This window comes from Protopterus annectens, chromosome 10.part0, assembly GCF_019279795.1.
Source record: "Protopterus annectens isolate FY-2018-M chromosome 10.part0, PAN1.0, whole genome shotgun sequence".
In the NCBI taxonomy this organism is placed as follows: Eukaryota; Metazoa; Chordata; order Ceratodontiformes; family Protopteridae; genus Protopterus; species Protopterus annectens.
In genome coordinates this window covers 649,950,867-649,976,606 of record NC_056744.1, presented here as the reverse complement: position 1 = coordinate 649,976,606, position 25,740 = coordinate 649,950,867, and the positions used below count along the sequence as shown (strand labels likewise).

The 25,740-nt window shown below is 45.7% G+C and overlaps 1 protein-coding gene across 1 annotated transcript in view; it reads left to right on the top strand.

The window, feature by feature from the left end:
* The window catches only part of TTC4 (tetratricopeptide repeat domain 4), a 331,051-nt gene that overhangs the window by 247,244 nt on the left and 58,067 nt on the right, over nt 1-25,740 (top strand). Inside the window, exon 8 of the mRNA XM_044085498.1 lies at nt 9,830-9,914. Coding sequence (XP_043941433.1) covers nt 9,830-9,914 — 85 coding nt within the window. The remainder of the gene's footprint in view (nt 1-9,829; nt 9,915-25,740) is intronic.

Here is a 25,740-nt window from a genome sequence, read left to right as displayed (position 1 = left end):
TAGGAAAATCCACTTTTAAATAAACAGTCAATTTGAACGTGGTTTAATAAATCTGTCGGTAACAAATCAATATTCTTAAAGTTTTTGTTCAAAAGTAAGCAAAACTTTTTTCATAACTATCAATTTCACTCAACATTAAGAACATAGATTCAATATAATCCTTAGTGTTCGTCAACACAATTCAGTTTCCCCTTATCTGGTTTCATAATTCTTATGTCACCATTTCTACTTCTTTCAGATAATGCTTTCCTTTCATTTTTTTTGTCAAGTTAAAAAAAATGTTCAGTTTGTTACTTAATTCTTCTTCTTCTTTCGGCTTTTCCCGGTTAGGGGTCGCCACAGTGGATCACCTGTCCGCTCATGATTGGCAGTGCAGTTTTACGGTATCGAGTTGCCAGCCCGGTGCCCAACCTTCCACAGAAGGCACACACACGCACTCACACCTATGGCCAATTTAGAGTGTCCAGGAAACCGGAGCACCCGGAGTGAAACCCACGTGACCACAGGGAGGACATGCAGACTCCACACAGAAGGCACCACAGCCATGGATTGAACCAGGGAAACTCTTGCTGTGAGGCGACAACGCTAACTGCTGCACCACCATGGCCACCCTTCAGTTTGTTACTTAATAGTTTCCTAAATTCATTTTCACAAACATCATGAAAAGTTTATAAACTGTTATGTAAAACTGGGTTAAAGGTGTTTCACTTCCTTGATACATCAGTATCACCATAATTAAAATGCATAACTTCACTTGTTTGTGTGTGTAGCTCTAAATCATTAATAACTTTTGCTAAATTTGCTCTGTTAGAAGGAATAAAAAAACTTTAAAACGGACAAATGATGTTCATTCAGTTTAAAGTCACGAAGGGTAAACACTTGAGTTTGTAAGTACTTTCTCTTTCCTTTCTCCGTCCTCTTCCTCGATTTTTTTTCTCTTTTGTATAAATTTTATCTCGTGTGTGTAGCTCTAAATCATTAATAACTTTAGCTAAATTTGCTACGTTAGAAGGAATAAAAAAAACTTTAAAACAGACAAATGATGTTCATTCAGTTTAAAGTCACGAAGCGTAAACACTTGAGTTTGTAAGTACTTTCTCTTTCCTTTCTCCGTCCTCTTCCTCGATTTATTTCTCTTTTGTATAAATTTTATCTCTGCATTTTCACCTGATTCATTAAAAAAAAGTAGCAGATGATGTAGATAAGTGTAGGGCATTATTACTTTTAACTGCCACAGTAGCTGCTGATTTTTATAAAACTGAATCCATCTGTTCAATTTGAACGGCTAGCAAACAAACAGGTGGAAAACTCGAGTTGTTTTGAAGTGTTTGTTTTTTTTAAGAGCCAGCAAATGTCTGCTTTTTTCTTAACAAAAAAAAAAATTGCACAGTCAGTCCCTTCCATCTTCTGGCAAGCAGAGAACAAAAAAAAGAGAGACTGCAGGAGAACAACAAAAAGCAAGAATCATGTTAGTAAAGGAAAAGAGTACACCTTTAGAATGACTGTGCCAGCATTTTAATAGAGCCTTGTTTTCTTTGATGGCATATTGGAAAGGGGAGGACTCTAGACACATTCTAGAGGCATCTGCAAGGTCCTCTATACATACTTTTACAAAGCATTACAAACTGGATTCCTTTTCAAAGTTCAGGACTGTTTTTGCTAAAATGATTCTCCACGGGTTCCTGAATCCTTAGTTTTTTTTCTCCTTGCAGGTTGGATAAACCTTGGTATTCAACCCAAATAGCCAAACCCTAACAGCTGTAAGAATGATGAACATAGTACAGTTGTGTAAGTTGCACATACTACTACTACTACTGCATTAGCTGCATTCACCCTCCACCCCCTTTCTTGTGTATGGGGTGGGTATAGACTTTTTGATCTGATGTTGGCATCTTCATTTCTATTAACCTGTGAGTTTCGGTTCAGACCTTCTGAACTGTCTGTCCATCCCCTCTCCAAGCTTGAGATTCCAGACTTGAGCTCCTCCCTTCTACCTATAATGCCCTGCTTCCTTCACTACCTCCGATCTCATTTGACACACATTTGTTCAGCAGCAAGGTTCCTGGGATCTGAGCATCTGCATTAATTTTTGAGTGTGAGTATTGCATTTTAAAAAAATTTTGAGCTGTCTTCCTCTTCTGCCTCTCTGTCTTTACTGCTAGTTGTTTCTTCTGCCTTTCATTGCTCTTTAATTAGGTTTCTCACACCATAATCCTTTTCCTATCTTTTTCTTGTTTTTCTTTTGGCTTTTCCCAGTTAGGGATCGCCACAGTGGAACTCCAATCAGCTAATGATTGGCAGTAGATTTTTACAGTGCCAGCTCTACGCCCAACCTTCAACGAAGGCATGCCCATTCACACATGCCTTTTGAACAACACTCTACCACGGGGAGGACATGCAGACTCCACACAGAAGGCGCTCCAGCTGAGAATCTAACGGGAGAACCTCCTGCTGTGAGGTGACAATGCTTACCACTGCATCACTGTGGCTTTTAACAAAAAAAAAAAAACTATTTTTCCTTTCCTATCCTCTCCTTTTCTTTACCTTCTCCATGGCTGACAAGAAACCGCTTGGTTTCAAGAAATGCACTTCCTGTGGGCATAAGATCCCACTGATGATCCCACTAATGCCCACAGGGCGTGTGTTTATTGCCTTTGGCCTGCACATCTGGACTCCCAATGTAAGGTGTGCAATGGGCTCCACCTTAGGGCCCTGGCAGATAGGAAGTGCAAGCTTATCCTCAAGGGCTTCCTCGCTCCCTCCCTCTTCAGGTGTCCCTTACTCTTTGGGGGCATAACCCCCTTCCAAAAAGTCTTGGAAGGCCTGGAAGAGCAGGTAGCACTAGCCCATAAGGTCCTTCTTGGAGCCACCCAAGAAGGCTCCAAGAGTCTCTTAGCCGATCCACTATGACGTGGGGTCTTCGGCTTCTATCTCCTCTCCTCCTTGGCTTTGGGGCCGAGTGATACTTTCATGGCTGTCTTGACATCGTTTTGGCCCCAAGCTTGGCCCCAACCAGACTATCCAGGAGGTCTTCCTCCCATTCTCCCAGGAGGTCTCTGACAACCCCCCCCCCCTTCTGCTTCCATCAGGTCTTCCCAAAACCTTACTTCCAAGGACATGGGCAGACTGATGAGGCAGTTCCTCAAGGCCCAGATCCAGATGGAGTTTGTGTCAACTTTGTCCACATCTGGATCTGTGAGGGGTTCTCCAACCCAGCCATCGGTGTCAGAGCCCTTGGTTTAATTTATCTCCAGCACCAGCATGTCAGAACTGATCAAGATCCTGTCGCCTACCTACTGTTTCCTGGACGCACTCTGCCCCGACCTTGTTGGTTTTGGGTATGTCTCAGAGACGTAGCTTTGAAGTCTGCTCTGGGGGGTTGACATCGACTCCAAAGTTTTTGGACTGGTCTCTTCCCTTTGGGGTGTGGCCTTAGAAAGCTCAGCCCCGACTTACCCTTCGGAGCAGGAGGCTCGGGCCCCCGGGAGGTATCTGTTTTGGTGGCTTCAGTCCCGATGGGACTGCTTTCGGAGGATCGAAGCCCTTCTGCTTTTGAGGTGGTAGCGAGGGTTCTCTCACACCCTGGGAGGGCCTTGGCCCACACCTCCCCCTCTGCGTTATGGCCTGGTGCCTGAAGCATCAAGTCTGCCATGTGGGCAGGCGAGCCCAGAAAACCTACACAATCTCCCTTCTGCAGAACACCAAGAGTCTTCTGACACCTCCCCAGGGTGTCCCACCGAGGAGGTCCCCCGAAAAAAAAAAACTTTGCTAGAATCTCCCTGTGTTCTGCTTAACTGTAACATAAAAAATACACTTGTTTCCTGCCTTTCCTGTAACTAGTCTAGTCCAGATACATATTTGCTATATCCAGGACTGTTTGTAAGCTTCTGAGCCCCACCCCCCCCCACCAAGCCTGTCTGTGTTGGAGGGAAGCCTGCTAGCTCGTCAGTGGGAGTGGTAACTTATCTACCACATAAGGAGTGGTTTCTGGCCAGGAAATTATAGTTGTTGGCCGTTTGGGCAGTTTTTCCATCTCTCTCAACTTTGATTTAAAAGCCTGCATTTGCACTTGTTTCCACCCTTTCCTGTAGCTAGTCTAGTCCAGATACAGATTCTTAGTTTTAGCACTTGAATTTGCTTATTCGTGCTCAGCACTTGTTCAGAACTTGTTGTAAGCATTAAGTATGCTACAAATTACTACAGCACTCAACCTTCCTCATTACCTAGAGGAAAACAGTTTTTGTACTTACTTTCCTCACTTGCTTAGAGAAAAACAGCTCTTATGCTCGCTTTCCTCACTTGTCTAGAGGAAAATAGTTTTTATTAAGGCATGTCCAAGAGTCAACTCCCAGTGTTCTCTCCTGTCTATCTGATGAATCTGGGTATCTTGGGGCAATGTAGCAATTGCCTCATGTACACAGACAGCCCTGTCCTCCTACCACACAACACTACAACCTGTGAGAGATGCACTTATCTAGCCAAACTGGAGGTAAAGCTCTCTCCCACCAAGTCTGAACTTGACATTCAAGAGGAGAAGGTAAACACTTGCATCACACCACAGACATCACATTGTCCCACTAAACCTACACCACCAAAATCCACAAATAGAAACACAAAAACATTCACGGAGGCTCTCAGTAATAATCTGCTCAAGCAACAGAGTCCTCCAAAGCAGAAACGCAAACAACCTCCACACCCCAACACAACCCAAATGGCACATAGCCCACAGACTCGGTGTACCATTCAATCACAGCCCATAAGGCAAAACAACATACCCAACACACTAGTCATAGGTGATGCTATAGTCAGGCACACTGATGTCCCACTCACCAGGCTAAACAAGGATAAGGTTACTGTCAGCTGCCTGTCTGGTACCAGGACCCGCCATGCACTCAGGTCACTCCACAACAAGTACAAATATGACACTGTCATTGTCCATGTTGGTGTGAACGACCTAAGACATACCTCCCTGGACTACATGAAAAGAGACATGGAAGAGCTCTCCGATCTTGTAGCCCAGGCAATTATGACCCTAGCCCTGAGTAGCATCCTGCCATCGCCCAGAATGATACCTCAGTACAAGGACAAAATGATTGACTTCAACAATTGGCTAAGCTTCTGGTGTCATTCTAAGGGGATCCAGTGTCTGTCTGCCTGGGACGACATGGTCGACAGACCACAGTGCATTGCCAGAGATAGCCTGCACTTGTCACCCCTGGGATTCTGGATACCGGCTAAGGCTCTTGCCGACCCTATAGTGCCCTTTTTAGGCAAGGTTCAAATGACAAATTCACCACCATAACAGGAGCAGGCAAGCAAAAACTGAAGGTAATGCTACTCAGTGCTAGAAGTCTAAATCTCAAAGTATACTCCCTCGAGGCACTCCTTAAAATGGAGAACATCAATGTCTGTGCAGTGACTGAGACCTGGTTCAAGGCTCCAGAGTGCACCCCTGCATTACCAGGCTATAACTCATACCACACTTTTCGGCCATCTAACCTGGACCGGAACACCAAAGGCGGAGGTGTGTCCATATTCATTAAGGATATCCACACCTACAGGCTAGTTGCTCAGCATAATGCATCCGAGGTTATCCAAGTGCAACTAACTCTGGGAAAAACTGCAGTCCAAATTGTAGCTTGCTACAGATCCCCCACCGTGCTCCAGGATTCCCTCTCCTCTTTTCTTGGTGTACTGGAAAATATTAGGGTTCAACCAAAGTACTCTAATAATGGGCAATTTCAACTACCCCACAGTTATCTGGGAAAACTACTCGTGTACCAACTCCTTTCATTAACGCTTTCTGGAATTCATAAATACCAATGCCCTGGATCAACTTTTCCACACCCCCACCAGGGGCAACAATATCCTAGACCTAGTCATTACCAACATGAGTGACCGGTGTTCCACACCTGAAGTCAGTTCCTCGTTGGTCAGATCCGACCATAAGCTAATCACTCTAGATATCTACATCCCACCCCACCCCCCATTAAGGAATTGGGAAACCATGGTAAAAAATTTCTCCAAAGCCAACTTCATGCTTCTTAAGACAGAAATGGCAATCTTCATGACACCCATGCAGATGGACAATACAGTTACGGCTGCTGAATCCTATACAAATGCACTCTGTAAGCACTTACACGAGTGCATGGATCGTGCTATCCCAAACAGAACCAAGACGCTATTCTCCAAAAAAAGGAAGCCAATCTGGTGGTCCCTTGCCATAAACAAACTCTACAACAGAAGGAAGAAACTGTTGCAAAAGAGAGTAAAATCCCGTGAGTGGAGGAGCTTCCCTGGTCAGCCTCTGTAAGAAGCTAAGATCCCTTAAAAGATCCTCCAAAACTAGCTATAACAAACAAAATTGCCACTGATTCTAAGGACAACCACAAACCATTCTATAGCTATGTCAAGAATCTCGGTGGCGATCTGCTCTGAGTTACAGCACAACACCACGAAAATTACAGAAACAACTGATATTGCCAGCATCCTGGCAGATAGGTTCAGTGCTAACATTACCCCCCTCTCACCCCCTAAAGGGCCCACAGCTATACAGAAAGAATGCAGAGTCCTTGTAATTACAACTACGCAGGTAAAAGCTGCACTCTCTAAAGCCAAAAACACAGCATCTATGGGACTAGACAACACCCCAAGCTGCGTTTTACACAAACTTCAGAATGAACTGGCTCCCCACCTAAGCACCATGTTCAATCATAGCCTCACGTCAGGCTTTGTGCCCACTGAATGGAGCACAGCAACAGTTATCCCTCTTCACAAAGGGGGAGCCACCACTGATCCTGGGAACTATCGCCCTATTAGCCTGAAGAGGCTGGTCTGTAAGGCCATGGAACGTATCATCATGGAACTCATAAACCGACATTGGTAACCATCAAGCTCTGGACCCCACCCAGTTCGGGTTCGTGAAAGGCAGGTCATGCCTCCTGAACTCTATTAACTGCTTTGAGGCAGTCACCAAAGCCGTAGACGAGGGTAAGGTGGTTCACACAGCCTTTCTTGACCTTGCCAAGGCTTTCAACACCATCCCCCATTCTAGAATTATAGCTAAACTCACTAAATTGGTATAAATCCCTACATGACAGGATTGGTTGCCAACTGGCTCACTGACAGAGAACCCACACTGTAAAAGTTGCATTCTTCAAATCTGACTTCAAACCAGTGACAAGTGGAGTACCACAGGGTTCAGTCCTGGGACCTCTCCTATTTGATATCTACTTCTCTGAAGTACAGGCTAACACAGAAGGCCTTTGGCTAACGAAGTTTGCAAATGACTGCAAACTAGGAGCCATAGTAGAGTCCCCAAATGATGTCGACATCCTACAGAAGGGCCTCACTAAGACAAATGCCTGGTGTCAGAGCCATGGCCTCAAGCTCCATGCCAAAAAGTGCATTGTCATCCCCTTTGGTAAACGCACTGTACCCATGAACTACGACAGTCTAGGTGACAGTCTACTTAATGCCGAATGTGTGATGAGACCTTGGGACCCAGGTGGACAGTAGTCTCTCTTTTGATAATCACATCGCCACAGTAGTCAGGAAATCCTTCTACGTGGCACACCTAATCACAAAAGGGTTCTCATCCAGGAAAAAAAAGGTCATTGTTCCCCCTCTACTCGACACGAATTAGACCAATTATAGAGTACAACACCCCTTTTGGAATGTACCTCACAAGACATCTGCAGCCGCTGGAAAGGCCACAGAAGTACCTCAAAGAGGATTACTGGCCTCAAACAGATGCCCTACACTGTCCGTCTCAAAAAACTCCAGCTTTACTCCATAGCATATCGCCTACTCCGAGGTGATCTCTGCCTAACATATAAAGCTATGTCAAACCCAGAGCTGTTGAACATGCTACACCTAAAGAAATCCCAATCTCTCTGAGCTACGTGCTCTAGGAACCTAAATCTTGTCACCACAATAAACGGGACATGCTGGAGGGATAGATTCCTGTCCCAGAGACTTCCCATACTCTGGAACAAGCTGCCCATCTATGTCAAGCAAAGTTCCTTATTAGCCCTCATCAAGACAAATCTTGAGTGGATGGGAAATACGAAATACACCCCGGGGATCACTTCTGTGGCTCTGCTCGACAGGGGTACAGGAAAATAACTTTCTAGGGTAGCGTAAGCCAGGGAACCTTGTTGGCTAGGCTTACTTAGGCCCTTGGATTGATAGCCTAGTACCTACCTATGAACCTATAAGAGATTGTGTAAGAGGAGGCACATGGATTCCCCTGAGGAATCCATCACCAGCACCGATGTCGAGGAAGGAGAAGGGGTACCCTAGTCGCCATCCGACAAACTCTCTTTTGGAGACGTTCTAGAAATCCATCCTACGCCAGAGAGGTGGCTGGTCTGCCCAAAACCGTACCCTGGAGGAAACTGTCCAGTGGGAGGCTTCCGGGTCCAGCCCATCTACCACCTGGGTGTCTCCCACTGCTTGACCCCCTTATTAAGCTGTTGTTGACTAGGACATGGAAGGAGCCGAATATGGTAGAGCCGATCCCCAAGCGGGCGGACAAGATTTTGAGTGCCACTTCAGATGAGACTTGGACCAAAGATATCCCGGTAGATGCTATGGTTGTCACGGCAGCTACCAAGAAGGATCTTGCATAAGGGAGCTCTTCTGTCCACCCTCCAAAGAGAGAATCATGAACATTGGACGGATTTGTGAAAAGGGTTTATGCCTCTTCCATGTTTACTTTGATGGCACTGAAATACCCATCACATTTTTCAAGGCTACAAAGTGATGTGGTGAAGGAACTTTCAAGCTCGTCCCGTGGGTCCATATCTTCAGAGGAACAAAAAACCTTTTCCTCCAGACTGGCAACGATCCAGTCATTGGCTAATGTGTTCACGATACCAGTATCCTGCACCACAGAGGGTACCCTATGGGCGGCCGGTTCCAGCATTGCCATAAGGCGCTATACCTGGACGAGGTTGTGTGACTTTGCGGAGCCCTTCAAATAGTCCTTTGTCAATGCCCCCTTTGGCTCCACCTTGTTTGGGCCTATGGTTCTCTCCTGCAGCAAAAATGACTGAAAGACCCTGTCTGCCGTCAAGATCCATTTTTCTTCCCCACAAAGGTCCTTTTCTAGAAACCAGTGTGGGAGTAAAAGACATGGTTTCATAAGTCTCAGGGTCCTTTTCAGGATGTGCAGGGAGATTTTTCCACAGGGGCAGGGGGGGGGACAACCAGAATGGAAGACTCCACCCACAGGTTAATGAAGCTGAAGATGGACAACACAGATGGAACGTCATGGTAAGACATAACTTCTTTTTTCTTGTATGTTGGTTTTTCAGGATTAGAACGCTGCTATTATGGGCAAGAAAGTCCTGAAGTAATTTGAAATAATCTTCACTTGGGATGTTGATTTCCATCCACATATGGGCTATCCAGTCAGCACTTACAGTGAAGGTGTGGACAAAGCTTTGTGAATCTGGCAGATAATTGTATCCTGGGAACAATGCTACTCAAATAGCTAATGTCTGCTGTAGCAGTGAGGAATTGAAACATCTGCTGTAATAGTAAGTGCAACTTACACAGCTGTTCTTTTGGCACAATGACTGTGCATTGGGATGTTTTGCAAATGGGACAATGCTTGTATAAGCAGAGTCATGTTTTTGTGGTCCATAATTGAATATGTATTACATAAGAAGTTGAGCTCACTACAGAATAGTATGGTGTTATTTTCACAACAGGTTTAAGGCCGTGGTTGTAGGCGCAGATTGGTAAATGGACAGTTAATCAGTAGCATGTTGTGATATCAGAATTGTAGAACCTGAGAATGGATACTTGTGTTTTCTTTTAGGTTCATTGACCACTTGCATGTGATGTTTGGACAAGAGCTACCACCCTGGGATATAGATCATAAATACCTTCCCACAGAGTTAGAGGTAAGGTGCTTTTTATTTCTATCAGTATTACAGGATCACTATCTCATTTCCTGAAGGAAGATGTTTTCCTTTTCTGGCCTGTAGCAGAAAAAACTTCTTTGCTTAGGCAATTTAGCAAAGTACATTCCAAATGCACTGCATTACTGCAGAAAGAACATACACACACACACACACACACACACACACACACACACACACACACACACACACACACACACATGCTTCCTGTACAAATACAATTTCTACTTACAGGTTCAGGTTTGCCAGGTATGGTTTACAGCACCAGCTGTTCTGAATGTGTTGGCATTTCACTTTCTGTAGAAATCGTTATATAGATTTTATAATTTAATATTTTATTTATTTTGGCAATGTTTTCCTAGAATCTGCCCCCTCTCCAGATTCTCTCCCTCCAGCACCCAGGAAGCCTGACAGATACTACAGGGTGCAAGACTCGCACAAATACCTTTTCAAAAACCGTACTGCAGACCCTGAAGTAATTACTCAAGGCCTTAAGGGAGCTAGGGCTAGCTCTTCTACAAACTCCATCCCAGCTGACAAGGAAAGTAGAGCTTTAGACAGGATGGGTAAGAAGGTTTACACCTCAGCCACTTTAGCTGTGAGGGCATTAAATTGCCAATTTCATATGATAAAATTTCATCAGAATGTGCTGGAACTTATTTAAAAGAAAATATCTGCCATACCTGACAGTAGCGCACTACCAGATAATTAACCGACCTCATACAGTCTAGCTCTCGGGTAGCAAAGCACTCCTTGCATTGTGGTTTTGATTCCTTGGAAGCCTCTACCAGGGCTGCAGCTAACAGGATCAGTTATCAAAAGGCACACCTGGTTAAGGGAGCAACCTTTGCCTGACCAGGTAAAATCCAAACTCTTAGATGCCTCGCTGGATAAGGAGCAGTGCTTTGTCCCCAAGGCTGAGGATGTTATCAAGAAAATGGAGGACAAAGCCAGATCCATGCAGACTGTCAAGAACTTCTTGCAGGTGCAAACACCCAGGTAAGCACTGGTACTGGTCCTTTTCTTCTCAAGCAAAGCCAATACAGAGAAAGGGATGCAGAGCCGGAACCCCTAGGCCGCAGGCACAAAGCCAACAGTGGTCCACTGCCGCTGCAAGGCAGGTGAGTTCTAAACCCACTTCCTTCACCAAGGACTCACAATGAATCCCTACACCCCCCTCTGGCCCCCCAGGTCTCCAGACAAGTTGGGAGGAAGGCTCTCCCTTTTCCTACAAAACTGGCAGGCCATCACCTCAGATCTGTGTCTCCTAAAAATTATTACCAGAGGGTACAGATTCTATTTCAAAGAAAAAACAAGGAGGTCAGGTTGCCCAGACGTCCCTGCAGACCAGACAGCAGATGATACTCATCAGATCCAAAAGCTTTATGCCCAGGGCGCTATAGAACCCGTGCCCAAGGAACAGACTGGGAAAGGATTTTGCTCAGACTATTCCTGGTCCCCAGAAAGGAGGGCACATGACACCTTATCCTAGACCTCTCCACCCTGAATCTCTCTCTTCTGGTTCCAAAATTCAGAATGGTAGTGACCCTAGATCTGAAGGATGCCTACCTGCATATCTCTATCAGACAGTCCTAAGGTTCAGAGCAGGGTCACAACACTTTCAGTTCTCTGCACTGCCCTTTGGCTTATCCACTGCTCCCAGAGTCTTTACAAAGTGCTTGGCTCCAGTCACTGCTTACAGCAGGCAGAGTCATTCGCATTTACCCCTACCTCGATGACTGCCTCATTCAGGCAGAAACCAAGGAAAAGCTCCTGCAGGACCTCTCCTTTGTGCAGACCCTACTGACCTCACTGGGATTCACCATCAACCTGGAGAAATCCTAGCTACTACCTACACAAAGGAATACCTTCCTGGGCACTCTACTAGTCACATCCACGCAAATGCCCCCCCAAGAAACCGGCCTTTCTTCAGTCCTACTTCCAACAGCTGGCACACAAGAGTCACCTCACAGCCAGGAAAATTATGCAAGCCTTAGGATACATGGCTTCCTGCATCTGCTGGTACCCCCTGCCAGATTGTGTATGAGGAAAATGCAGTGGTATCCAAGGAACCTCTGGTGCCAACACTCCCCGTCTCTGGAGCACCAACACCCACTAATTCCTTGCTTTAGGAAGGAGCTCCTCTGGTGATCCCAGGATTGCTCCCTGAGCAAGGGCCTTCCCTTTGTCCTTTGGCCACACAAGCAAATCTTGACCACGGACGCCTCAGACATTGCATGGGGAGCCCATGCAGGAACTCTGCAAACTCAGGCCTTTTGGGAAAAGAAGGCTCTAGGTCTCCACATCAGTCTGAAAGAGATGCTAGCGATGCACAGAGAATCCTAACCTTTCAAAAGCATCTGTCACCCGGGGTGCTCTTAATTAGGACAGACAACACTGCCGTCATGTGGTACATCAACAAACAGGGAGGCACTCATTCTTATCCCCTGTGTTGCATTGCCATAAAAATTTGGCAGTCAGCCTCCAATCTGGGACTGCATCTCATAGCGCAATACCTTAGAGGGAAGCAAAACACCCTGGCAGATGACTTAAGCAGACAGATCATGGATTCCCACAAGTGGCAATTGCACAAGGAGACCTTCTTACAGATCAGTCGCATCTGGAGGAAACCAGACATAGACCTTTTTGCAAGCTACCAGAGCCATCAACTGACCAAATTCTGCTCAAAACAGTTTTGCCCAAAAGCCTGGAGAGTGGACGCCCCCTCCTTCTACTGGGGCAGCCTGTTTGTGTATGCCTTTCCCCCACTTCCTCTGATACCCATGGTACTACTCAAGATCAGAGAGGAAGGACCAAGGGCTATCCTGATTGCCCTAGACTGACCAAGGCAGCACTGGTACCCCATACTCCTCAGCATGACCAAGCATCCTTCCTTTCCCCTGCCCTCCGCCACAGACCTTCTCACACAACAGGGAGGGAAGCTCCTACTTCCAGGCCTGGCCACGCTCAAGCTAACAGCATGGCTGATTCCTCAAAGGTAGAGAACTCTTCAGTCCTCAGCATTCAGGTGTTGGACATTATTAAGGAGGCTCGTAGACCCAGCACCAGGAAATCATATTCTTCTAAGTGGAAGAGATTCACCTGCTGGTGCTCCATTAGGGACGCTTCCAGCACTACAGTCTCTTTACCACTGGTTCTAGACTACCTGGCAGAGCACCTCCATAAGGGTTTGTCTTACTCCTGTATCAAGATTCATGCTTTGGCTGTCTCAGCCTACGTCCAGGCAGATCAGCCTTTATTCTCTCAACACCTCTTGAAACAGATGTTCTTCGTGTTTCACTGTTGCAGTCATCACATTTGGATTATCCTGCCAGGGGTAGCTCTCATTCAGCTCTGATACAAGAGGCTTAGTATTTCTGCGACAGTTGCTGTCACTCAAGGACTGACGTCAGGTCGTCAGAGGTATAAAAACAGGCAGCTGATGCCATTATGTCAGTCTTTCTTGCTGAGGAGCCCAGAGCAGAAGCAGTTTGCACGAGTGCCGGTCAGCCGCTACCTGGGTTTTCGTTTCCGAATTGAAGTTGAAGTCTTCTAAAGCTAAGTACCCCCTTGGGGATCCTTTTTTCTTGCTCTAACCAATGTCAGAAAAAGTTAACGATTGCCTCGCCTGTGGAAAACAAATACCACACAGAGACTTCCATTCTTACTGCGTCACCTGTTTAGCCCCAGACCATGATGTCCCCCGCTGTCGATTTTTGTGCTTTGTTCAACGCCAGAACTATACATCGTCAGGCCCTTATTGTAACTAGATATTTTCGCTCTTAGTCCTCGAATTCCGATTGGGCTTCGGTAAGCCATCTGACTACCGATCATCTGAAAAAACATAAGGATAAAGACAAAGACAGACTGCACAGGTCCAAAACTGCTGATGACGCTTCCGTTAAGCTAGTCGTCAGTTCTCCGGTCCTCAATGAGGCGCTTTCGCAGCCACTGATGCCCGCTTGTGGATTCGCAGGCTGCTACTGAGACCCTCTTGGAGTCCGGTATGCAACGAGACTCTTCTTCGACTAAGGATCCTGCGGATGTCTTTACCTCGGATGGCTCCATAGCCGTTGAGCAGGCACCGGCTTCTGAGGAAGTACTTTGCACTACTGATGCTCGACACAGACCGACGACGACTTTCGCGTCTTCATTTCTTTCAAAAACAACCAAGTTTCTAAGGCCCAAGGTAAGAACCACACCCAAAACACAGACGACCCAAGCTCAGGCACCTGCTTCCTTGCCTCAGTCTCAAATGCTTAAAATGGCGGAAGACCTTATAATGCTTATTAGAGGAAGCCAGGCTACCCCTTCCAAAAGAAAAAGAGATTTGTCCCCAGTAGTTTTATCTGTTTAGGAGTCCAATGACTCTGATGCATCTGAATATGAAGATATGCAACCCCTCTCTGCTTAAGAGGATTCTGATGCAGAGGAATCCATTCCTTCAGCCTCTCCACCCGAGGACTTTTCCTTTGAGGAAACCCTACATATTTTAAGGGAGCATTTCCAGTGGGAATGTCAGGACTATCCTCAGTCTAAAAAGCTACTCAGGGAATTCGTAGATCTACCACAGCACAGACCTCTGGCCATTCCTCCTGTCCTGAATTAATGGATGATGTTTTTATGGAATCCAGTCTGACTCCTGACACCCTCCCTCCTGCCCCCAGGAAACCTGACAGGTACTACAGAGTCCCCGACTGTCAGAAATTTCTTTTCAAAAATCCTACTGCTGACCCCGGGGTCATCTCTCAAGGACCTAAAGGAATCAAAGCAACTTCAACTAAGAATCCCACCCCTTCAGATAGGAATTCCCGAGCATTAGACAGATGGGTTAAAAAAAGTATACACTTCTGCTACTCCTGCTATTAGAGCATTAAATTGTCAGTTCCACATGCTGAAATATCAGCAACCTACCATGGAGCTCCTCAAACAAAAAATATCTTCCTTTCCTGCTTGTGCAGAAAATAGAGTTACAAGAGTTAATGCATTCTGCAAGTCAAGTAACTAAGCACGCCTTACAATGTGTTTTTGACGCCCTAGAAGAATCTTGCAGGGCAGCAGTCACCGGTTCTGTCATTAGAAGGCATGCTCGGCTTAAGGAATACACCTTTCCAGACCATGTCAAATCCAAATTATTGGATGCACCCTTGAACAAGGACAACTTATTTGGCATCAAGGCAGAAGAGGTCTTAAAAAAGCTGGAAGAAAAAGCTAAATCTATGCAAACAGCTAAAGACTTCTTACAGGTCCAGCCACTGAGTTTCAGTAGGCATTGCCCCTCCAAGCACTGATCCTTTCCTGCCCCCTCCAGGCTAGCTCAGCCTAGTCCCAGGGGAAGCAGACCCCCCCCAGACTACAGCCCCAGGGAATGCAGAGATCTAAGTAATGGAGTTCCTCCTCTTCAAAAACAGGGAGTGCAAAGCCACCCGCCTATGAAAGAACTCACAATGAATTTACACTTCCACCCTCTCCCTCTGCCCACCTGCTCGTGCCCTAGGAGGAAAACTCTCCTTCCACGCAAGTAACTGGGCCACCATTACCAACGACTGCTGCGTCCTCAACATAGTGTCCCAGGGATACAAATTATATTTCCACACACTGCCAACCCCCAAAGGTTTCCCAGATCTTCCTCCAAACCAGTGGGCAGAGGCCAAAAAGCAAGTCTTTCCCTGCTCTCCATGAGGGCAATAGAGCATGTTCCTGCAGAACAGATAGGCCAAGGTTTCTACTCCAGACTCCTTCTGGTACCCAGAAAAGAGGGCACATGACGCCCCATCCTCGAACTATCCATTCGAAACACCTTTCTGGGGATACCAAAATTCAAAGTGCTCACCCTCCAGCAGCTTCTCCCTATGCTTTCCAAGGATGCTTGGTTAGCCACCCTAGACCTAAAATAGGCCTACCTACACATCCCAGTCAAGGAATCATGCAGGAAATACCTATGTTTCAAGGCAGGATCTATGCACTTTCAGTTCTCTGCGCTTCCCTTTGGTTTATCTACTGCGCCCAGGGTTTTCACAAAATGTCTGGCTCCCGCCATTGCTTTTTGCAGACAAAGAAATATTCAAATTTACCCATACTTAGACGACTGCCTAGTTCAGGCAGACAGTCAGAAAAAGCTGCTCCAGCACCTGACCTTTGTAAAGGGCCTACTGACCTCCCTGGGGTATACTATCAACGAAAAGAAATCAAAACTAGTCCCCTCTCAAAAAAATTGTGTTCCTGGGAGTAAGCCTGGACACAGCATCCCAGATGGCATTACTTATTCCAGAAAAACAAGCCTACCTGACATGCTACTTCTCTCAACTAGCCACCAGAACCCAGTTATCCACAAGGAAAATCCTGCAAGCTCTAGGGTTCATGGCCTCTTGCATTGTACTCCTTCCATATGCCAGACTGCATATGAGGAAACTACAGTGGTACCTAAAAAGCCTTTGGTGTCAGCACTCTCAAGACCTGGAAACTCTTTACCAATAATACCTTGTCTAAGAAAAGATTTTCTTTGGTGGGCAGCAGCATGCAGCCACAACAAGGGACTTCCCTTCTCACAACCCCATGCCGCCCAGACCCTCACCAGAGATGCATCAGACTATGCCTGGGGTGCTCACCTGGACAGCAGGTGCATTCAGGGCCAATGGAGCCCAAATCAAATACATCTGCACATCATCCAAAAAGCCCTGACAGCTTTCAGACCCCTACTCTCCCCGGGGCCTCTACTGATCAAAACAGACAACACCACAGTGATGTTTTATATCAATAAGCAGGAAGGAACTCACTCTTATCCTCTCTGCAGGCTCGCCATGACCCTTTGACACATGGCTGCAGCCATGCAACTACACCTGTTAGCACAATTCCTGCCAGGCTCTCTAAACTCTCTGGCAGACAACTTAAGCAGAAACCTACTAGACCCACACGAGTGGCAGCTAGACCTCGGAACCTTCGCCCTTGTAACCCAGAAATGGGGCACCCCAAAGGTCGACCTCTTTGCTTCCCACTCCAATCATCAGCTCAGCAAATTCTGCACCAGGGAACCTCACAGCAAGGCCTGGAAAGTGGATGCTCTGCCCTTCCAGTGGGTAAACCTCTCTGTCTATGCATTTCCCCCCTCTACCACTCATTTCAAGGGTACTGTTCAAAATAAGGGAGGAAAAAACGAGGGCAATCCTGATTGCCCCAGATTGGCCACGCCAGCAACAGTACCCACTGCTGCACAGCCTGTCACCCCAGTTCGTCATGGCACCTACCTCAGATCCCAACACTCCTGACCCAGAGGAATGGAGAATTCATGCATCCCCAATTGCAGACCCTCAACCTGGCAGTCTGGCTTATTTCCTGACCTCTCCTCAAGCTGCCAGCTTAAGCAAACAAATTCTAGATGTTGTACGTGAGGCCAGATGCCCCAGCACTAGAAAATCCTATGCTGACAAGTGGAAAAGGTTTTGCACCTGGATCCAGGCTAAGGGAGCCGGAACGGCACAGCCCTCCTTGCCTCCCATCCTGAATTACCTGACAGACCTACTACACAGGGGTCTGTCCTCCTCTTCTATTAAAATTCATGCCTCCACCATCACTGCTCATTTCAGCACAGAGCCACTGCTATTCTCACACCCTCTCATCAAACAGTTCCTAAGAGGGGCTAACAACTTAAGGCCACCCAGAAGAGCTCCAACCCCAGCCTGGGACCTTAACTTTGTGTTGGAAAAGCCCACCCTGCTCCCCTTTGAACTTGCAGCTTCAGCAGAGTTAAAATTCCTCTCTTGGAAGACGGCCTTGTTTCTGGCCATAACTTCAGCTAGAAGAGTATCAGAGCTACAAGCACTTATGACTGTGGAGCCCTTCATCATTTTCCATGCTGACAGGGTCTCCCTCAGGACTTAACCCATTCTTCATGTGTAAAGTGGTGTCCAGTGTGGATCTCAACCAATCCATTCATTTTCCCACCTTTTTTCCTAACCCACAAAACAAGGGGGAAACGATTCTGCACTCTCTAGATGTGCACAGACAGCTTCGATTCTACCTGGACAGGACTAAATCTTTTAGAAAAACTGATCAATTGCTAGTCAGCTTTGCTGCAGGAGCAGAGTGCAAGGCCATATCCAAGCAAACAGTCTCCAAATGGATAGTACACTGCATCCATTTCTGCTACTAACAGCATGGGAAACCACCCCCAAAGGGGGTCAGGACACATTCCACCAAAGCAACCTCCACCACTGCAGTTTTTCTCAGAGGAGTCCACCAGGGACATCCTGGAGGCTGCAACATGGACATCTGTTCATACCTTCACCAAGCATTACCACCTGCCTATCTTCTCCAAATCCAGGGCAGGCTTTGCCACCGCAGTCTTGCAGGACATCCTAGCCAGCCCCCAGTCTTCTTGACTGCCTCCACCCTTTTCTTCTGCTTTGGGAATCAACCCAGATGTGATGACTGCAACAGTGAAACACGAAGAACACTGTACAGTTGTGTACACCTACCGTAAATGTAGATGTTCCATTGTATTCACTGTTGCAGTGCTGGTTTCTCTCCCTCCGCCCCCCTTGTGTGTGTGTCTCTCTCTCTCCTTATAAGGAAATTTTGGTATTTACTTTCTACTGGTGGTGGTCTTCCACCATAACCTAGCTCCCTATTGGGGACTCCTGACAGGGCAAGAAAAACTGATGTAATGGCATTGGCTGCCTGTTTTTATACCTCTGACGATCTGACGTCAGTCCTGGAGCAACAACAACAGATGCAGAAATACTAAGCCCCCCTGCAGGATAACCCAAATGTGATGACTGCAACAGTGAATACACTCGAACATCTACATTTATGGTAAGTGTACACAACTGTACTTTCCTCAGAGGCGTGGCTCACATCAGACCACTTAGAAAGCCACCTGCACCAGCTTGGGCTCTAAACTTTGTCCTGGAAAAGCTGACTCTTCCCCCCTTTCAAGCCAGCTTCCTCAGAAGATCTCAAATATCTCTCTTGGAAAACTGCCGTTTTGCTAGCCTTCACTTCTGCTAGGAGGGTATCTGAGCTCCAGGCTCTTATGGCCACTGAGCCCTTCATCATCTTCCGTGTGGACAGGGTCTGTCTGAGAACCAACCCCTCCTTTATGCCTAAGGTGGTCTCTGATGTAACCTTTAACCAGGCCATACACCTTCCTACTTTCTTTCCTAAACCAGCAAATAGAGGGGAGAGAATTCTGCATACCTTAGATGTGCACAGACAGTTGAGATTTTACCTTGACAGGACCAAATCATTCAGGAAAACTGACCAACTCCTGGTTTCGTTTGCCCCTGTGGCAGAGGGGAAACACATTACTAAGTAGATCATTTCCAAATGGATCTCTCATTGCATATATTTCTGCTGTAACTTCCATCAAAAGGATCCTTCCAAAATCATCAGATCCCATTCCACAAGAGCAGCCTCTACCTCCACAGCCTTTCTGGGGGGGGGGGGGTTCCTACCAAGGAAATTCTAGAAGCTGCTACTTGGACATTTATATACACACTTTCGCCAACCACTACCAGCTAGCTACATTCTCCAAAACCAGGACAGGATTTGCATCTGCAATCCTGCAGACCATGCTAGTATCCACATAATTTGTACAGCTTTCCTCCATCCACTTCCTCAGCTTTGGGATTCTTCCCACAAGTGATGACTGCAGCAGTGAGACATAAAGAACATAGTATAGTAGATGTTAGAGTGTATTCACTGTTGCAGTTCTGTTTCCCTCCTACGTACCCCATTTCTTGCCTAATGTATATATCTTATCTGAGGCTCCTAACCTTTGGGGGCAAGAAAAACTGATGTAATTGTGTCACCTGTCTCCCCTTTATAGTCCTGACGACCCTGACATCAGCCACACTCACAGAACAGCCGACGCAGGAGGGAAACCTTTATTCTGGTGTTCGGGCCGGCCGAGGGCTACCCAGCAGGGATATAACCCACAAGTGATGACTGCAACAGTGAATACACTCGAACATCTACATTTATGATACGTGTTCACAGCTGTACTTTCACAGTCATATTTCCTCCAGACTTCAGCTGTTTCTTAACTCATTAACCCCGAGTACCATCTCACAGTGCCTCTGTGCTTACATCTGAGTGCGCTGTGAGACGATAGGAATTGCAAGCTGTTACCCCCGAGTACCTTCCACTGGCGTGACAAATTGCAATGTAGATTTGTAATGTGAGCAGCGTGTAAAACATGCTGAAATCGTAATCTAACTTTATATTTACCTTGTATACCTACCATTCAGTGTGTGTTTACACGCTGCTCACATTAAACTTTTCGAAGAAAATCAGCTTTTAAAACATTTGATAAGGCAAGTGGTGGCAGCCAATTGGATTATTCAAGTCAAAGCCGCCACTTGCATAACACCTCCACCCCAAATCTAAATTGCTTTTGTTCTACCCGAATAAATAGAGGGTCCAGCAGCAGATATTTCCTTTGTTTTTGCTGACATTTTCAGATTAGCAGATTTTACCTGCTGCTGGATCCCTCTATTTATTGATCACTATTGAAGACCGAGACACTGGGGCTGTTAGCAGGAAGTCCTCGTTGATTTTCTTCTGCCCGGGTCAAGAACTGCTTCTTCCTGATCTTATTCTTCTTGTGGTAAGTAAGCTGACATTGTATAGTAATCAAAAGGCAGTACATTTCATTCTTTTTTTTTTTTGGCAATGATTCCTACTGCATTGGAAGAGAATGAAGTGTGTGTGTGTGTGTGTGTGTGTGTGTGTGTGTGTGTGTGTGTGTGTGTGTGTGTGTGTGTGTGTGTGTGTGTGTGTGTGTGTGTGTGTGTGTGTGTGTGTGTGTGTGTGTGTGTGTGTGCGTGTGTGTGTGTGTGTGTGTGTGTGTGTGTGTGTGTGTGTGCGTGTGTGTGCGTGTGTGTGTGCGTGTGCATGCGTGTGTGAGAATGAATGTAGAAGAAACTGTGTGAGTGTATGAGAGAGCGAACAGTAAAGGAATGCGTGGAGAGTGTGTATGACTTTAGAAGTGCCTATGTGTGTGTATGAGAGCAGACGGTAAAGGAGTGAATGAGGAGTGTGTGTATGAATGTAAATGTAAAAGTGCCTGCTTGTATGTATGAGAGAGCAAACGGTAAAGGAGTGACTGAAGACTTTATGTATGGATGGAAGACTTTATGTATGGATGTAAAAGTGCCTGCGTGTGTGTTTGAGAGAGCAAACAGTTAAAGAATGCATGGAGAGTGTGTGTATGAGGATAGAAAGAAAAATAAGGAAACACCTTTTTAATGGTATATTACACAAAGAAATACCTCCTAAATCTTGGAAGAAAGCTGCTATAGTGGTGATAAACTTACTGAAATTGGTGCGTCTTGTTTGCTGTAGCATAGACTAGATCCAGGCCTGCTGAATCTAGCTTTGTATAACTTGAGCACTAATTCAGGCCTTCTTTTTTGGAGAAGGTTCCCCTGCACCCCAGTGGCAGGAGTGTGCAGTTAGAACTTGTCTGATTGAAGACTACAGGAACAGGGCTCAGTTTTGAGAATTTTTCTTTACTGGTTAATTGGGTAATTTGTTTAAAAGCCTTTTTCTGATTGCTTGTAGTCATCTAAAGCTGTTTTAAGTGTATTTTTTACTGTTTTTGCCTTATCTTTTCAAAAAAAAAAAATTCCTTGTTTCCCACCTTTCTAAGCTAGTATAGCCCAGTTTTCAGGCTAGTGCTGAATTCAGGGCTGTGTTACAATTTTCTGAGTTGCCCGTATTTTACTTGGATAGAGGGAGGTTTCTCTGTTCACCTGTGAGAGCAGAAGCTTTGAGCAGCCATCTGTCCCTGGAGGAGTGGTTCCAGCCCAGAAGTTAGTATAGTTTATAGGCCATTCTGGGCTAATTTCTATCTCTTTCATTTCCCTGCTGTAAAAAACGCATTTGCACGGTTTTGCACGTCTAGGCAGCGCCGGTTAGCTAGGGCTAAATTTATCCCAGCTCCACCAAGTCTCTTCAGTTTTTCCCTTGAAAGTAGTCTAACTCTCAACCTAAGCACTTAAAAAGCATCCTACAGTCCAGCACTTGCTCAGACCTAATAGCAAGCACTAATATACCCCGATACTTTATTACCCAGTAGGGCAAGGCTCATTATTCACCCCTCACCAACCAAGCGACTAAGCAGCTCACCGTACTAGTCAGGCATGACCAAAGGGCAATTTCAGGTATACTCACCAGTCCAGCTGGTGAACCTGGGTAATTATATACCTCCAACCAAGGAAACCACAGTGAAAAACTTTTCTATAGCAAACTTCACCTTACTTAAGACAGAGGTGGTAAGTTTCACAGCCCCCACACTAAAGGATAACCGTGTCCAAGATGCAGGAACCTTTACAAATGCACTGTACGAGCACCTACAAGGATGCATGGATCGTGCCATCCCTAGTAAAACCAAGACTCACTCCCTAAGACAAGGAAACCAGTCTGGTGGACACCTGCCATAAACAGGCTATACAATAGAAGGAGGAAACTAGTTCAGAAAAAAAGCAAATCCCAAGAAGGAAAGACATCCCTGATCAGTATCGGTAAGAAACTAAGGTCCCTCATAAAATCCTCCAAGGCTAACTTCGAAAGATAACTAGCCAAGGATTCAAAGGATAACCACAAAGCCTTCTTTAGCTATGTCAAGAATCTAAGTGGCAACTCGCAGATATGCTCTGAGCTAGTGCAAAATAGCACAAAATATACTGAACCCACTGATATTGCCAACATCCTGGCAGATGGATTCAGAATACCAGAAAAGTGAAGTGTCCCAGAAGTCACAGACGCACAGGTGAAAACAGCCCTTTCAAAAGCCAAAAGCACAGCGTCAATGGGGCCCCAGGCTGCGTCGTGCCCAAACCACAGAACGAACTAACCCCCCACCTAAACAAACTGTTCAACCTCAGCCTCTCCACAGGCTACGTGCCCATAGAATGGCGCACAGCAACTGTTATTCCACTCCACAAAGGAGGGGCCACAACTGACCCTGGTAACTATTGCCCCATAAGCCTGACTAGCCTGGTCTGCAAGGCTGTGGAGCACATCATCATGGAACTCATTAACAAAGACATTGGGAACCTCCAAACACTTGACCCGACCCAGTTCGGCTTTAAGGGCAGATCATGCCTACTAAACCTGGTTGACTTCTTTGAGACCATCACCAAGGCCATAGATTAGGGGAAGGTAGTTCACACAGCCTACCTTGACCTCTCCAAGGCTTTTGACACCATTCCCCACTCGGGGAATTATAGAAAAACTCACCAGCCTGAACATAAACCCCTACGTCACGAGATGGGTTGAAAACTGGCTTACAGACCGAACTCGCACGGTAAGAATAGCGGGCTCCAGGTCCAACTCTAAACCAGTCACAAGTGGTGTCCCACAAGGCTTGGACTGGGACCCTACTGTTCGGCATATACGTCTCAGAAGTACAGGCAAACACAGGAGGACTATGGCTAACCAAGTTTGCCGATGACTGCAAACTGGGAGCCATAATTGACTCTCCGGCTGACACAGACATTCTCCAAAAGGGCCTTACTGAGACGGACACCTGGTGTCAAAGTCATGGTCTCAAGCTAAATGCCAAAAAATGCATAGTCATCCCGTTTGGGAAAAACAAAACACTCATGAATTACCACATAGGTGGCAGTCCCCTTAATACAGAATAATAAAAGATCTGGGGACCCAGGTAGATAGTAATCTCTCCTTTGACAATCATATTGCCAAAGTAGTTAGGAAATCCTATGTAGCCCATCTAATTACTAAAGGGTTTGCATCTAGAAATAGAGGTTATAGTGTTCCTCTACTCGTCACTCATCAGACCCATCATAGAGTACAATGCCCCTTTTGGGGATGTACCTCACAAGACACTTCCAACAGCTGGAAAGAACACAAAAGTACCTCACCAAGAGGATTACTGGTCTCAAACATATGTCCTATGCAGCCCGACTGGAAAAACTCCAGCTGCACTTGGTGGCATATCGCTTACTCAGAGGTGATCTCTGCCTGACTTACAAAGCCATGTCCAACTCAGAATTGATGGACATGCTCCACCTAAAGAAATCCAAGTCACTGCGAGCCACTCGCTCTAGTGAGCTAAACCTCGCCACAACAATAAATAGAACATGCTGGAGGGATAGATTCCTGTCACAGAGACTCCCCATGCTTTGGAACAGAATTCCTAACTACATTAGGCAGAGTCCCTCACTAACACTCTTCAAGAGAAACCTTGATGAGTGGATGGGTAACAGAAAATACATCCCCGGGATCACTTCATTGGCTCTTCTTGACAGAGGCTCAGTTAATTAATCAGTGGGGCGGCGAAAGCTGACACACTCTGGCTAGGCTTATAAATGCCCTTGGGCAGATAACCTAGTACCTACCTATGAACCTATAAGAAAAAGATTCACTTAGCCTCCTGATCGATCCATGTCAACATAAAACTGTTATTATAAATGCTTTATGCAGATTATGACAAATAAGTTGAGAAGGCCTACTACCTTACCTGACCTAAAAGGCCTAACTGGGTTTGTGGGGGAAGGAGAACAGATAGTATCGTTAAAACACTTACTAATGCAGGATGCACAGTTGAGTAGACAGGAACTAGCTTTGATATCATTGGATGCAAAAAAAATAAAAATTGACAGGGTAGAGTGAGCCTTTCTATTCAAGGCAATGGAAGAAAGAATATTCTTGGCAGAATGGGTAAGGATGGGTATACATATAAGGAAACAGCTAAAGGCAAAATAATAGCAAGACGATCTGAAGGTGTAGCAAATCCATACCATGCCATTAACATAGGAAAGGTCAAGAATAAGGGGGTATAATGGGGAAAGAGAAAAGAAAAAACTTACTGTACACAATAGCATCCTGATTTCAGCCACACATCCACAGGGAAATAAAAGGCAGTGAGTAACTGTGGAAAGATTTGAGAAGATGTCAGGCTATAACACTACCACAAGATGGGAATATGGGGGGGCAATGTAGAAAAACAAAATTAAATACCTTCACATATGGTTGAAAGATGTGTGGAAACAATAAGTAGTACATTTAATAGAATATGCAAAATTGGGGGAAAAAACAAAGATGAACATTAAGACTAGACATCGATCAGACAGTGGAACTTCTCATCAACTTTATAATGCCACAGGTTTATCCAAGGCATGGGGTTCCAGCAGATCCTAAAAAGGAGAATACGAAAAAAATAAAAATAAAACCATGAAGTCAGCTTACTTGGGAGAGGAAGACTGGACTGGCAAGTGCTGACCTATCAAGGGTTGGGAAGGGGGGGGGGACTACTGGATCCTAAGACAAAACTCCAAGCATGCATGACAGTAAATATATAAACTTAACTGCATGCAGGGTATAGAGCAGACTAGAATGAGAAAATGAAGAAAAGAGAAATGGGAGAGAAGAGATATTACAGGGATATTATGGGAAACAGCAGACAGATCTAAAGATACTGTGGATGAAGGGAACACAGAGGATATTTAATACACAATAGAAAAGGTGCAAATGGGGGTCTATGGAAAGACGTAGATACCAACAAAAGGAACAAAAGAAGAAAGCAGCAGTGACATGGAGATGGAGAAGGCAAGATAAAATGAGATACTGGATACATCATGAAAGGTACAACAAGGAAAGGGAGGGAGGGAAGATGAATATCAGAGTATTGTTTGGACTGGGAATTTGGGGATTGGGTGGAGAAGAAAGTTGGAGGAAGCTGTAAAAGATAAAGGACAACCAGACAGAAAGAGAGGTAAATAAGTGAAAAAAACATTATAGGGGAAATGAAGGGGTTACTAAAGATGTACAGGTTCTGCTACAT